The sequence below is a fragment of the Uranotaenia lowii genome, chromosome 2 (genome assembly GCF_029784155.1).
Source record: "Uranotaenia lowii strain MFRU-FL chromosome 2, ASM2978415v1, whole genome shotgun sequence".
Classification (NCBI taxonomy): Eukaryota; Metazoa; Arthropoda; class Insecta; order Diptera; family Culicidae; genus Uranotaenia; species Uranotaenia lowii.
The window spans coordinates 63,968,506-63,983,994 of record NC_073692.1 but is presented as its reverse complement, the minus strand read 5'-3'; the positions used below and the strand labels follow the sequence as shown (position 1 = coordinate 63,983,994).

General features: G+C 35.6%; 1 protein-coding gene across 8 annotated transcripts in view; it reads right to left on the bottom strand.

Annotated features, from left to right (window-relative positions):
* Nucleotides 1-15,489, bottom strand: part of LOC129749644 (piezo-type mechanosensitive ion channel component-like) — a 104,101-nt gene that overhangs the window by 50,150 nt on the left and 38,462 nt on the right. For 3 of the 8 annotated variants that reach the window (XM_055744671.1, XM_055744678.1, XM_055744672.1), the window contains exons 3-11: nt 11,842-11,937; nt 11,212-11,725; nt 10,853-11,141; nt 10,368-10,523; nt 3,049-3,162; nt 2,724-2,817; nt 2,210-2,334; nt 1,947-2,144; nt 1,471-1,881 (exon numbers count right to left, since the gene is read on the bottom strand). In XM_055744671.1, coding sequence (XP_055600646.1) covers nt 1,471-1,881; nt 1,947-2,144; nt 2,210-2,334; nt 2,724-2,817; nt 3,049-3,162; nt 10,368-10,523; nt 10,853-11,141; nt 11,212-11,725; nt 11,842-11,937 — 1,997 coding nt within the window. The remainder of the gene's footprint in view (nt 1-1,470; nt 1,882-1,946; nt 2,145-2,209; nt 2,335-2,723; nt 2,818-3,048; nt 3,163-10,367; nt 10,524-10,852; nt 11,142-11,211; nt 11,726-11,841; nt 11,938-15,489) is intronic. The other 5 variants (XM_055744673.1, XM_055744674.1, XM_055744675.1 and 2 more) reach the window with 5 other exon arrangements.

Here is a 15,489-nt window from a genome sequence, read left to right as displayed (position 1 = left end):
TTTTGTCAATCGTCTCAGAAAACCAGTTTGGCCTTCTACGCGAGAATGAGTCCGAAGGGGAGGATCGATGTGAAGGGACATCAACTGGGACATTTAAAAAAAATAATATACCACAGGCTCCAAAAAGGAAACGCACCACTAAAACACAAACCAGATTGGCTACTAGTAAAATTAAAATTAGAAGAAATCCTCAAAGTGGAAACAGTAATTCTACCCCTTCTATTCAGAGTCCTTCGGGTTTTAATCCGTCTTCGGAGGACTTCCCTCCACTTTCTAGAAAGTCAAAACCCCAGGCTTTCCTTCAGAATTCAGGCCCATCAGTAGATAACGGGAATGCAAAAATTCCCAGAGAAACTACATCTGATCCATCGTCTAATGATTTTCCCAGCTTTTCGGATGATGGCAAGATTAAATTCTCGGAATTTTTTTCTTACCCTGACTTTTCCAGCGTACCAGCAGGTTGGAGGAATGTGATTAATATGTTTATACCTCTGATGAGAAAATTCTTGAAAAAGAAATCCGACCCTCATCGCAGAAGCCGTTTCTTTTAATGGCTAACTCATCCTATGAGGGAAGAGAAATTGTTTCAATATTGCATTGGAACTGCAGCAGTGTTTTACCAAAATTAGACTCATTTAAAATGTTGGTACACAATTTGAATTGTGATGTATTCGCCTTATGCGAAACTTGGCTTTCTCCAAACATAGATTTCAACTTCCAAAGCCATAACATAATTCGCTTGGATCGAGAGGGGTTGGCGTTCTCTTAGGGATCAAGAAATGCTACTCTGTCTATCGTATCCCACTACAACCATATCCAGGTATTGAAGTCGTTTGTTGCCAAGCTAGAATAAAAGGTCAAGACCTTTGCCTAGCCCCGGTTTATACTCCGACATCTTCAAGCGTGAGCCGGAACCAATTGGCGAATATTATTTCACTTCACCCAGAACCCTAGCTGGCATTCCGAAGCTGATCTACAGTCTATTTCCGAAGCATGTTTTTTTTTTGTTTTTTTTCTTAGACTGTAAATAACGGAAAACTGGAGTGTTGTAGCTGAATATTGCCTGGAACGCTTATTTTTAAGTTATTCTATTCTATTCTATATTTTTTATTTATAGAGGATTTTAACCAACTTGGTCATTCGTCCTCTTAAGAAAAGTTTACATTTTTAACTTATGTCTAAATTGTAGTAGGTTGTCCTCGTTGAGCACGTTATTTTTAAGTTACATTACGAGGTTTCCAGAACTTTTAATAAAGAATAAAGATACATTGGTTTTAGTCAAGAGTGTCAATTTGACACTCCAGGAACTGTAACGGGTAAAAATTTTAAGGACAGGTGAGGGTTAAGAGTCATCCAGAGCTGTTTTGCAAAACACTGTTTTTCAAATGTTTTTGATTTTGGATTTTGGTCTTCAGATTATTCCCGATTTCGTTTCCGTTTCGGTGTAAGCAAATTTCAAAAATGTTTTACCTGGAATGTGAGGACGAAGATGAGGAACAGGGCCATGTAAACGATCCGGAATCCAGTCATGCGTATCCCGGTCATACCGGACAAAAACAGCGTGATGGCCACCACCCAAATCCAAAATTTGATCAAAAACGAATTGATCAAAGTTCCGGTTCGGGTGATAAAAGCGGAGGACTTTTTCTCCAATGGCCGCCCGGGGCCGGAACCAGCTGCCGTCGCAGCTCCAACCGTCACCTGCAACGGCGCCGCCATATCCGCTATCGTGGAGGTACGCCGCTCCATCTGCTTCTCCTGGATCATCTGCCGCAGCGAGATCCAGAACATGGTTGTGAATGAGGATTTGATTAGCAGCGGTAGACAAGGGTAGTCGCGATACTTGATAAACCCAATTTGGGCCAGATTTATTCCGGTGATCTGTTTGGAAGAAGAATATCGTGAGGAGTTTTTCACAATTTTAAAGTTATTTTCAAGAGTCTTACATTAACGGAGGACGGCAGCTCATCGTCGGTGAGTTTCATTCCGTAAACGTACTGAGCCAGCAGTAACAGTTCGGCATAGATGACTAGGAATGGACTGGAGTTCAACATGTTCTTCCGTTGGTTTGGCATGATCCAAATGAGGTTGGCCCAGATCAAGAGCACGAATGTCAACCAGCTGTGGTACATGATGCTCCAAGTCTGTGTGAACAAAAATCGAAATCAGTTCTACCAAGAGCTATTAAATTTTTCAAAACCCAACTTACCATCATAATGACATTGGTGAATATGTAGCTGTTTTTGTAGATGAAGTTGGCAACATTCCCGGTGGCCAGCATGATCTGCTCAAAAAAGCTGGACGAATCATCCTCTTCTGAAAATTTTTTACGACCTAATTTAGGTTCATGTTCATTTTTTTGTCGACGGGTTAGTTCAAAAATAAAATTATAATTCGAGAACACGGGGTGCGTGCATTTGCAATTTTCATTGACATCGGTTTTGCAGGTTTGGGTGGCCAATCAGTTGGTTGTTGTTGGTGAGTTAGAATTTATGTACATTCATATCAGAGTTGTAAGTTCAATCACACAATTTCACGATTAGTATCAGCAAATATTTACAGGGTGGAGAAAATGTTCACAGCCGTGAGTAACAACCGAAAAGAACGAAAACGAAAGAGAAATAAAAATGTGTATAAGTAAAAACAATGATTCCCAGGAATCTTGAACTGAAAGCCTTGAACTGGTAACTGGGGAACTGGGGAATGTCGCAGAATGGACTTACCGATGGCATGCATCGCGATCGAGTCTTGTGGGATTGCATTTTGCGCATCGGATGCGGAAGCATCTCGCACCCTTCGAGTTCCGCCACGCATCAGCTAGAATAAATTAAGAATGGTTTTTATCAATCAAATCATTTGAGTTACGCCGATTTTCAACATATACACTGTAATCTGACACAAATAAATTGTAAGCTATTTTTCACTCATTCAGAAGCACACTGAAACACTCAGAGAAGAATGACAAAAAAGAAGTAGAACATGTAGGAAAAATGAACGGTTAAAACAAGCGATAAATGAAGTATTAATCATACAAAATAAAATACGTACAGGTGTCCGCTCGTCCGGGGCGGAAGCGGACGTGGAAGCAGATAGCGTTGGCGCAATGACGGGAAAAATACGCCCTCTAGTTGTTCCCTCTCGGCGTCTCTTGGATAAATCGCTCTAGACACATTAAAGCGTGTCCATTTGCGTGATTGTTTTTTTTGTTGGCCACGTAGATTTTTAAAATGATTTTATTAAAGCACACAGATCCGATAGATGGTGATTTTGTCGATTTTCCAAAATGCGATTTATGGAAATCGTTGTCGCGAGTGTTAGAGTGTCGCAGCCATTTATGAGTTACAGAGTGCAGTTGTGCGCAGTCATACAGAATAAGCACCATTCGCAGCGCAGTGAGCAGAATGAAGTTATAAAAAATCACACGCGTAACCAAAACAATTAAGTAATAACAGAAGCCAAACGGGTCAATTTTTGGAAACATAGAAGAGAAAGAAAGAAAAATGTGTTGTTTTTAAATAAAATACCTTAAATCAAAACTGAAATTTAGAAACAGAAATTTGGAGTTGAAATATTTGCAGCGTTCTACTGGGTGTTATTTTTCAGCAACCGGTGTGAGACGAGCAGCGACTTCTCTAAATGTTAATTTATTAGTAAGTTAAAAAAAAGTCTAGTATACAAGTGCAAGGGATATTACAAGTTTATTCAAAGAAAATGTCACCCCCACAGTTGCAAGTTAAATTGATAGTTTTTGAATAGTTTTTGAATTTACAACTTCATACGATGAAAGGTAGAGGCCGTCCACAATTTGAGACAAATGACCAGTATTAAAAGACTCTCGATTTTGATTTCTTTGAGGCACCATACATTGCACAAACATTTTAAGCAAATTCAAGCGGAAACCGAAAATTTGAAAAGAAAGAAAAACGGGGAAAAAAATAATTTCAATTTGGAAAGATTATATGAAACGGGTTTCGTAAATGTGGTGTCTGGTTGGCACGATACGAAAATTAGAGGGGAAGCCTCAAAACTTAGAAAAAAAAATGAGGAAAAAAGAGAGATAACTAGGTAATACTTAAAAAGAAGGTTTGAGCCAGGGGTGGAAAACAGAAGAAAAAAAAAACAAAAAAAAATAGCGCTCAAATGTCACATTGATCTGATTTAATCACCGACCAGTGAGCAGGTATAAAATTTTGTTTCATTAGAATGATCATTCTTAAAACTTTTTTCCAAGTCTTTGAGAGAGTTTTGCATTGGATAAGTTTACAAGTTTCACCAGACTAAGCATGCCTCATCTATAAAACAATAACTTTGTTGATTTTGTTTGGTTCCGGTACGAATTTGTATCATAAACGATTACAAATCTTTTCAAAAAGTGCTCAGTTTTCTGTCGAAAAGTAAAAAAAATGCTGCAAAAAGCCTGCAGCGAGTTTCTATTTGCCTGACCTAGAGTTTCAGGAACCTCTTGGCTGAACGAATTTCAGTAAAAAGGTACTGTGGCTGAATTCATAGGAAGTCATTCGAAGAGAGTTTAACAAAAAAAAATTTTATCCGGATCGATTTACAGCAACGGGTTGCGAAAATTGTTGCCAATGTATTGGGCCTTCAAAGCATTTAGCTCTCACTAGCAGCATTAAGCTCTCAACTATCAACCCTAAGCTCTAAATTCGCAGCTCTCTATTCTCAGTTTGCATATTTATAATTTAGGCACTTATTTTTCAAACCTAAACTTTGAATTCTTAACCTTCAACCATCAAATCTAAACTTTGAACTCTTAACCTTCAACCATCAACTCTAAACGTTCAGTTTTTAAAGGTTGTGAAAAAAAGTACTTTTTTGAACCTGACTTCCAACTTTCAACTCTGAACTATTAACCACAATTAACTCTCAACTCTTAACTGTTAATTCTTTCCTCTCACTTTTAATTCTTTACTCTAAACGCTTAACTCTGAACTCTGACTTCTGACCTCTAAACTCTAAACTCTGACTTCTGACCTCTGAACTCTGAACTCTGAACTCTGAACTCTGAACTCTAAATTCTAAACTCTGAACTCTGAACTCTGAACTCTGAACTCTAAACTCTGAACTCTGAACTCTGAACTCTGAAATCTAAACTCTGAACTCTAAATTCTGAACTCTGAACTCTGAACTCTGAACTCTAAACTATGAACTCTGAACTCTGAACTCTAAACTCTGAACTCTGAACTTTGAACTCTGAACTCTGAACTCTGAACTCTGAACTCTGAACTCTGAACTCTGAACTCTGAACTCTGAACTCTAAATTCTAAACTCTGAACTCTGAACTCTGAACTCTAAACTCTGAACTCTGAACTCTGAACTCTGAACTCTGAACCCTGAACTCTGAAATCTAAACTCTGAACTCTAAATTCTGAACTCTGAATTCTGAACTCTGAACTCTGAACTCTAAACTCTGAACTCTGAACTCTGAACTCTAAACTCTGAACTCTGAAATCTGAACTCTGAACTCTAAACTCTGAACTCTGAACTCTGAACTCTGAACTCTAAACTCTGAACTCCAAACTCTGAACTCTGAACTCTGAACTCTGAACTCTAAATTCTAAACTCTGAACTCTGAACTCTAAACTCTGAACTCTAAACTCTGAACTCTGAACTCTGAACTCTGAACTCTGAACTCTGAACTCTGAACTCTAAATTCTAAACTCTGAACTCTAAACTCTGAACTTTAAACTGTGAACTCTGAACTCTGAACTCTGAACTCTGAACTCTGAAATCTTAACTCTGAACTCTTAATTCTGAACTCTGAACTCTGAACTCTGTACTCTGAACTCTAAACTCTAAACTCTGAACTCTGAACTCTGAACTCTGAACTCTGAACTCTGAACTCTGAACTCTGAAATCTGAACTCTGAACTCTGAACTCTAAACTCTGAACTCTGAACTCTGAACTCTGAACTCTGAACTCTAAACTCTGAACTCTAAACTCTGAACTCTGAACTCTGAACTCTGAACTCTAAACTCTGAACTCTGAACTCTGAACTCTGAACTCTGAATTCTGAACTCTGAACTCTGAACTCTGAACTCTAAATTCTAAACTCTGAACTCAGAACTCTGAACTCTAAACTCTGAACTCTGAACTCTGAACTCTGAACTCTGAACTGTGAACTCTGAACTCTGAACTCTGAACTCTTTTCTCATTACTCTTAACTCATTACTCTGAACTCTGAACTCTTAACTCTTAACTATTTACTCTTTACTCTTTACTCTTTGCTCTTTACTCTTTACTCTTTACTCTTTACTCTTTACTCTTTACTCTTTACTTTTTACTCTTTACTCTTTACTCTTTACTCTTTACTCTTTACTCTTTACTCTTTACTCTTTACTCTTTACTCTTTACTCTTTACTCTTTACTCTTTACTCTTTACTCTTTACTCTTTACTCTTTACTCTTTACTCTTTACTCTTTACTCTTTACTCTTTACTCTTTACTCTTTACTCTTTACTCTTTACTCTTTACTCTTTACTCTTTACTCTTTATTCTTTACTCTTTACTCTTTACTCTTTACTCTTTACTCTTTACTCTTTACTCTTTACTCTTTACTCTTTACTCTTTACTCTTTACTCTTTACTCTTTACTCTTTACTCTTTACTCTTTACTCTTTACTCTTTACTCTTTACTCTTTACTCTTTACTCTTTACTCTTTACTCTTTACTCTTTACTCTTTACTCTTTACTCTTTACTCTTTACTCTTTACTCTTTACTCTTTACTCTTTACTCTTTACTCTTTACTCTTTACTCTTTACTCTTTACTCTTTACTCTTTACTCTTTACTCTTTACTCTTTACTCTTTACTCTTTACTCTTTACTCTTTACTCTTTACTCTTTACTCTTTACTCTTTACTCTTTACTCTTTACTCTTTACTCTTTACTCTTTACTCTTTACTCTTTACTCTTTACTCTTTACTCTTTACTCTTTACTCTTTACTCTTTACTCTTTACTCTTAACACTTTACTCTTTACTCTTTACTCTTTACTCTTTACTCTTTACTCTTTACTCTTTACTCTTTACTCTTTACTCTTTACTCTTTACTCTTTACTCTTTACTCTTTACTCTTTACTCTTTACTCTTTACTCTTTACTCTTTACTCTTTACTCTTTACTCTTTACTCTTTACTCTTTACTCTTTACTCTTTACTCTTTATTATCAATTCTTTACTCTTTATTATCAACTCTTTACTCTTTATTATCAACTCGTAACTATTAACACTTATCTCTTAACTCTCAACTTTTAATTCTTAACCTCAAGACTGTCAAATCGCAACTCTCAACTCTTATCTTTCAATTTTCAACTCTTGACTCTCAACTGTCAACTTTCAATTCTTTACTCCCAATTCTGTACTCTCAACTTTAAACTTACAACTTTCAACTCTCTCATGTCTCAGCTCTCAACTATCAATGCTCGAGTGAGCTTTCATTACGTCGTATGAAACATCTTAGGCATTCACAAAAAACAGCAGCAAAAGTTATCAAAACAACTTGAAAATTTGTATTTAACTTATACAATATGTTGTCCAGGCTACAAATATTCTAAATGGAAAGAAGTTGCGACTAGTTTATGTCAGTTTTTGTATTTTTTCGTAATAAAACTCATTGTTTACATTTTGTTACATACGACATAATCAAAGCTCACGCGAGAATGTTCGACTTCCAATTCTCTACTCTCAACTCTTAGCTCTCGACCTCGACTATCAATTTTCTTCTATCACATCTCAACTCTCAACTTTAAACTTTTAAATGCCGACTCTAAACTTAAAACTGTTCAATCCACTCTAAAATTGAAACTCTTTACACAAAATCTTCATTCCTTTCTAAGTGCTCTCGACTTTCAACTCGCAAATTCCGACTTTCTACTTTCAACTCACGAACCCAAAACTCAAAAATGTCGATTTTAAACTTTTTACTCTTATCTTTCAAAGTAATTCTCGATCCAAAACTTGCATTCACAATTTTAAACACTCAGTTCTAAATACTTTTTTTCTGGTAAGTTCAATCAGATTAATCTGAATTCCAAATATAAATTCTTTAATCCATTTAAAGTCTTCTATTTGAAAAAATTGGAAGAAACATATAGGATTTAAAACAGCGGTGTATGAATTTTTTCGAACTATATTTTGAAATAAAAAAAAAACAGATTTCGAAAATTCGTAATTCAAGATATTTAGCGTGAGCTTTCATTACGTCTCGTATGAAACATCTTAAGAATGCACTGAAAATTGCTCAGAAGTTATCAACCCAACTTTAAAATTTGTATTTCACATATAGAATATGTTGTCCAGGCTACAAATAATTTAAATGGAAAGAAGTTTTCTCATAATAAAACTGTTTGTTAACATTTTGTTTCATATGACGTAATAAAAGCTCACGCGAGATGTATAGGTGCAAAAATACAAGATTGCCGACTTCCAGCTTAGCTTAGGATAAATCTTGGTATTCCGAATCCAGTATTTCAAACCACGAAATTTGAATGTGGTAATGTTACTTTTAAGCATTAAATTCCAAATGTTGTGTCTTTCATTCTTAAATTTGGTTTTGGGAAAAAAAGACTTCAAAGTAAAAAAAATGTGGTAATGTGTGTTCCAAAATGTTATGTCTCCTATTCTGAATTTCAAGTTTCGAGAAAATAATTCAAAGTTTCAAGAAATTAAATCCAAGTTTAAAGGAAATCATTTCTCGAAGCTCGGAATTCAAAATTACCACATTCAGAGTTCGTGGTTTGAAATACAAGGTTCGGAAAATAAAATGACCAGCCGGATGTATTCGTTTGAAAAGCACAAAGCTTTAAAAGAAATTGAAAGTTTGAGTAAGTAAAAATAATTTTAAATTAAGAATGATGATGAGAATTATTTAATCAAGAATACTTTCTCCAATTTTCTTGAATTTGATTTTTATTAATAAATATTTTGAATTTGGATATTTCAAGTTTTATAGGATTAAAAATTTCAAATTTCTTTAAAACTTTAGCTCAACCATTATTCTGGCTATGAAATTCATCATTAGAAACCAACACTTGCCATAAAAAATTATCGTGGAGTTGCTTTATTACCCTGCATTCCTAGATTACCCGAATCGATTATTAATCAAAAAATATTCTCACAAGTGAACATTTAAATCTTTCATTACCAGCGAGATTTCATTTTTGAATTCCCGGCATTTTCCCGGTTTTTCTGATTTAGATTTTTTCCAGTTTTAATCTGGAAAACAAATACATAAATGAGTTTGTTTACCAGATTTTTAAAACACAGATTACAGTGATTCGTTGGGATTTCTACAGAAAATTGCAGTATTTGCAGATTGAAATAGAAAAAGATAAGCAAATAACTCAATAATAATCATAACCTTAACTTTATCCTGCGAAATCTTGTCAAAAATTGTTACCTTCTTTTCAGTCTTTCATTTAAACTTTGTTTTTATAAGGGGAAATCCTTGGCTTTAATATGATGTCATGTAAACCTTTTACTTCTCTCATATCTACTGAATTTCAGTATTGAGCTCTGGCTTCTAAATTCTGGAATTTTTAACGTATTTGAAGAATTTTGGATTGAGTAACTGATATATAAATCAAAACTTAAATTTAAGTTTGGATTCATAATTCGAGTTCTAGTTTTAATTGTTTCGTTATCTAACCTTATTATTTTTTTGTTCAAACGGATTCATTTGGTTTTTTGGTCGGACTCCTCGAAATTAATCCTTCATTTCAAATATGTTTGTTATGTGGCTTCTCATTTTCTCAAGTTTCGATTCAGTACAACCTTTTTGATGAACAAAAAAATGATGAAATTTCGAACATCATAGTTTTCAAGATGTGGACTAAGTCAAAAAACTATCTGAAGGGCAGAAAATTCAGTACACCAAAATTCCAAAAAGTTTTCAGTCGAAACACCTGTTTAGCCATAGACTGACGAACTTGTATTGATAAAAAAGGAAAGCTAAATTAAAGATTTCAAAGCAAAATTTCTTACATATTTTACGAGCTTCTGACAAAAAAAATTTTAAAACACTGTGCAGAATTAATTAGTTGTGTTACGTCAATTGCTGCTTTCAAAAAAATATCTCAGAATATGCATGAAATACATATATGAAAAAAAAAACTAAATAATACATAATATAGTTGATCCTAAAAAATAATCACAGTCTACAAGTTGCAACTACAGTGTAAGATTACATATCCTAGAGAGAAAGGTGTCAAGTGCACACGCAAAATAATCCAAAACTACTTTTCAACTATTTAACTTCTACAAAACAACCTTTCTAATCAGAGGGAAGGATGCGTTACTGCCAAACACTACTACTACTACTACTACCAATGACGAGTGTGGTGAGGCCTTTGCTTACTTTTACTTTGCGTGCTGCTCCACGCCAGCGGTCGCTGGTGAGCGTTTTTCGAAGGATATTCCGGCGTTGCATGCGAAACGAAATCTGGCGCTGAAGCCGAACGCCAGATTCCAGATTGTAGAAAAGCTCCTGCTGTTTGCGTTCATGCTCCGTCATCTGGGGTTTCGAGTTTTTTTAGGCAAATAGGAAATTTGGCAATGGGGTAGTTAACAGTCCGAGGTTTATTAGATGTTGGAAGGCCAATTTTTGAGGTTAGAGACAATTCCAGATTCGGGGATTAGGTGCGATAAGCGATTCAAACAGGGAGGGGAAAAGTTAGTCAAATTGTTAGCTTGCATTAGTTAAGGGGTCGATTAGAAAAACTATCAAATGAACATTCCTGTAGTTAATTCTAAAATATATTGCGTTAGCACTATAGTCTTAGACTGAGATGCATTCGTTAAAACTCCGTTTCGAATATGGTCACTTAATTTGCGGATACTCACTCTTGGTTTCATAAGTAGCGATGAAGTTATTGATATACAATAGTAACAGATCATTAGAACAACCGGATTGAGGTAGAAATCAGATCCCAGTTCGCTATCGAAGTTGACGTATCGAATGTCTGATACGTTATCACACGCCGAGGACAAAATGGGCGTCAGTGCAAGTATCCTAGCGATAGTGTCGTTTTGCGGAAGCAGCTGTTGAGGCCACGGGTTTTGATACGCCAGCAGCCCCGTTATATGTACAATCAAAAATGCCAAAGTTATCCTTAAAACTACACCGAATGCTCTGAGGGAAATATGCAAACGTTTAGATCATCCTCTAGTTGCTGATAGATTATGTACATTGATTGCTTTACCTATCTAGCTCCTTGTAGCATGCCCACCATGTAGCCGAGCCCAAAAATATTACAAAATATATCCCACTGGGAACGGATGGCTGCAAAACGGCTGCCACGCAAAGCATCCCAACGCTCAAAAGCACTCCTAGCTTCGTTAGGAATGCCAATTTCTCTCGACTTATCGGGAATGCATCACAATGCATTGGCAGCACATCCGGTGCTTCCAGCGAGGTGGGCGACGTGGGTGCTTGATCTGCATCCGGAATGCTCTCGACCAACCTCCTGAGCACTATGTACACCACGACGGCCGCCAAACTCATGATGATCTCCGGCGAAATCCAATAGACCACCATGGCCGCGTCCAGACCCTGGAACCTCACCAGCCCTATGTGGCGAAGCAAGACCTCTAAAAATTTGCATGGTTCGATCAGCTCGTACCCGAGCGCTAAGAACACTATCTGGAAGGCTATCTGGCTCACTAGCAGCAATATGCTGATCACAATATACAGTTTGAAATAGATTCCAGTGGAGCCTGAAAAAAAGATAGTGGTTTAATTTTAATTGCCTGTCTTGAAACTGAAAGCCCTTCCATTTCAATCGATTAAAATTCAAATGAAACACTTTCCAAAATTCCCCCCCGTTTCCTACCTTTGATACTCCTTGGCGTGGCAACTGGCACAAACGGTAGACCGAAAAGGAAGAGCAGATAGGGAAGGGACAGTCCCACCGGTCTCATCAGGCAACCTGTTGGAAAATAGAAAATAAATCTTGTCAATAACGAAAAATATGCACAACTTAAACACGAAGCGTGCAGAATTAACATACAGATGATTGCACGCGTAGTTTTCCAAGCGAAAACCTGTAATGTCACCTCAGAGTGCTCCCGCGATTGACAAAGCCAGCCCTCCCTAGGAAGAAAAACGAGCCATAGGAATAACGAAGCCATGTTTGGTTTTGCGAATGCTCTTTAATAGGAAATTGATTGAAGGATTCTATTTTTGTTCAATACGAAAAACTCCTAAGGTAAAACCGCTAGATTTGATACATTATCCTTTGAATCTGAATTTGATACTGGTCGTTAAAATGTTTCTCTACCCTACTGTCCATTGGTTTTCATTCAAGTTGAAGCCACGTGCTGCCCATAAGCGCGAACACCTTTCATACATTGAGCTTGATAGTATGTATGATTGATTATCTGGATGAAGTCAGGCCGATATCAGACCTGTCATCGGAAAAAAGAAACACCGATAGCAGGTTATAGTAGTAATTCAATTAGCTTATCCGAGGGGTAAAGTTCCATTCACAAAAGGTGGATAAACTAGTTCGAGATTGTAGGGAAAAACCGGAAGCAGTGCGAAAGCGTTCTTTCTAATATGTATCTCACTCATCGATGAAAATGTAACCGGAGATGCCTCAATTATGATACGAGGTGTATGGAAAAATGTTGTGAACATACGTGTTTTTGCCATGACACTACAATTTTGGTCGTGAGTAACTGAAAAACTACAGTAACCAGCTAGGTTTTCGGACTATTTTGGGGCTGATGCGTGCGTCCGACTACTGAAAACGTTCGATTATTGAAGCTGCGAGAAAATAACGTTTTTTTGATGCAATACATCATCAACATTTTTTTACTTTAATGGTTTCTAAAAATCTTATTAATATTGACGTAATTAGAAAAATTCTTTGTTCCTTCGGTAATTTTAAATAATTCAAAAACATGCGTTTTGCAGCTTAGTCGGAAAAAAAGGTAACTTGCAAAAACCTGATTAAAAAAATAATAGATTCAAAGAATCCTAGTTCTTAAAATTTTGCATATCTCTCATGAGCTTCCATTACGTCGTATGAAAAATCTTGAGAATTCACAGAAAACTGCTGCAAAAATTATGAAAACAACATTAAATTTTGTATATCACATATAGAATATGTTGTCAAGGCTACAAATATTCTAAATAGAAAGAAGTTGCGACTAGTTTATGTCAGTTTTTGTATTTTTTTCATAAGAAAACTGTTTGTTTAAATTTTGTTTCATACGGCGTAATGAAAGCTCACGCGAGATATAAACGCCAACGGACAATCTTTTAACAAACCTTAACACCATCTACTGACAGAGAAGGTCAACATTTCTCGATAATTGAATTTTTCTTTTGTGCCCCTGGTCTAAGGGATTTAAAATGCACTCAAATATTCTTTTATTCAATTTAGGAAAACATTTGCAGAATGCACTCTGACATACTTTTATCAATTTTTCTCCACTTCATTTTTTATGCCACTGACTCAATTAAATTGAGTACCCGACTCGTTTTTGTGCTTCCAGATTCCTTATTTAAGAAAAGAATAAACTTCAATTAAAACAGATAGCATATTTGTATTGCACATCTCGTTGAGCTTGATCATTGATTGCGGAGGATATTGCGATTAAGGGTTTCGATGATGTGGCCAGGTTTTTATTTTTATTGGGATCCTGATTTATGTTATTAAATATACAGATTTTTTCCCAAAATGATTTTCATGCCACTGGTCATATATTGCCAATTCCAGAAATTTCTCAAGGAAAAAGCTTTGAGTTCCAATGACGACTCTGATACCAAAAAACCGTGCTAAGTCTGGAGAGCCAAGACAACGGACCTCAGTGTGTTTGTTGTGCAAATGAACCCTCCAACGGCTAGTTATTTCCGAAGTGTAAAATATTTTTTTTTCCTTGGTGTGTTTCACTGAATACTTGCATTTCTGCCGCAGAATTTGATGGTGGCGCTTTTTGGTTTTGTCTGTCGCATCCCGCTAGAGTTCCGAATCTTATAATAGATAATTTTTGCTGATTATTTAATGAAAAATTTAATGTCAGCAAGCGGAACAAGAATAGTATGTGTGTTATGCTTGTAAAAATATGAATGATTGAAATTCGTCAAAATTTTTGTCTACATTTTTTTTTTCAAATTATTGATTTATCCGTTGAAATCAAGCATAAGTTTACATTTTATGGATGAAGAAATTTGCGTTGAGGACCAAAAATATGAAAAAATTGTGCGAAATAAGAATAGTACCACTTATGTTTTTCTACAAAAATAAATATTATTTCTTGAAATATTCTGTGGAAAAGTTAATAATAATGCTTCTACAACCTTATTGAATAGATAACTGCACTTTTAGGTGATTTCCAGTATTTCAAAGTTCTTAGCGGGAGTTTTTTAACATATTTTTCTCTAAAACTAAGGAATTTAACACTTGTGCTATGATACCAAACTGCTTATTTACTTCAAGAACATGACGTGATATGATGAAAGTAAGATGTGCGGAATTGAGTAAGATGTGCTGGATAGTATTGGTCAGGGAAATAAATACTTGGTTGGTACCACGTGAACGCCTTTGAAAAAAAGTCTCGAAGTACAACACCAGAATATGTGTAGAAATGTTTCACATTGAAATTAGATAACAAACAGAAAAATTGACTTCAAAACAGCATACAACTCCATTTTACCCAATACCAAGACACTGACAAATCAATGTTAACATAACATTAAAAACAATCAACAGACAGCGGATAGCAGCACGACGATCGTTAGATAAGATAATTAGTTCTTGTCAAATGGAAGATTATACAATTAATGAATTTAATTTAAAGGTCTACCGAAAAGAGCGAAACGTTAAAAATAGTTCGAATTTTGAACCAACTGGAAAGTTTTGTTTTGATTCTTGCCGAAAAAAGTCGATGAAAACAACAACAAAAAATGATTTTACAATAAAAATAGTCAAAATAGTAGATTTCCGAAACTGTATTTTAGTTTCACATGCAATATTTTCGTATAATTTAATTGAAAATGGTAGAAACTGATGCGTCAAAGCTGAAATTTTGACGAAATTTATGATAGGGGAGATTAAGGCATAACAAGCATTCGGGGCATAGTAAGAACTCCTCTTTTCTACAGAATTGCGTATTTTCTTGAACAAATTTCATGAGGAACAGTTTCATACTTTCTATGGTATAATTTTTCAGCAAAAGGAAATATTCTTTTACACTTTACAGAAATATTAAAAAAAAAACCAACACCATGATGTACAAATTGTTTAATTTACACTACCATTAAATTTTTGATTTTTCACTATAATTAATTTTAAATTACGTTTTTATAATAACTTGTTGACTTGGGGCGAACAGAGTCATGATGAACAGCGAATTCAATTACATGGACGACCTGAATGATATTCGACGCCTTATTCGCACATACTAAAAGAACGCAAGAGAGCACAAGTTTTTGCTCTCAACGCATGCGAACCGTTGCCAGCTACAATATTTGC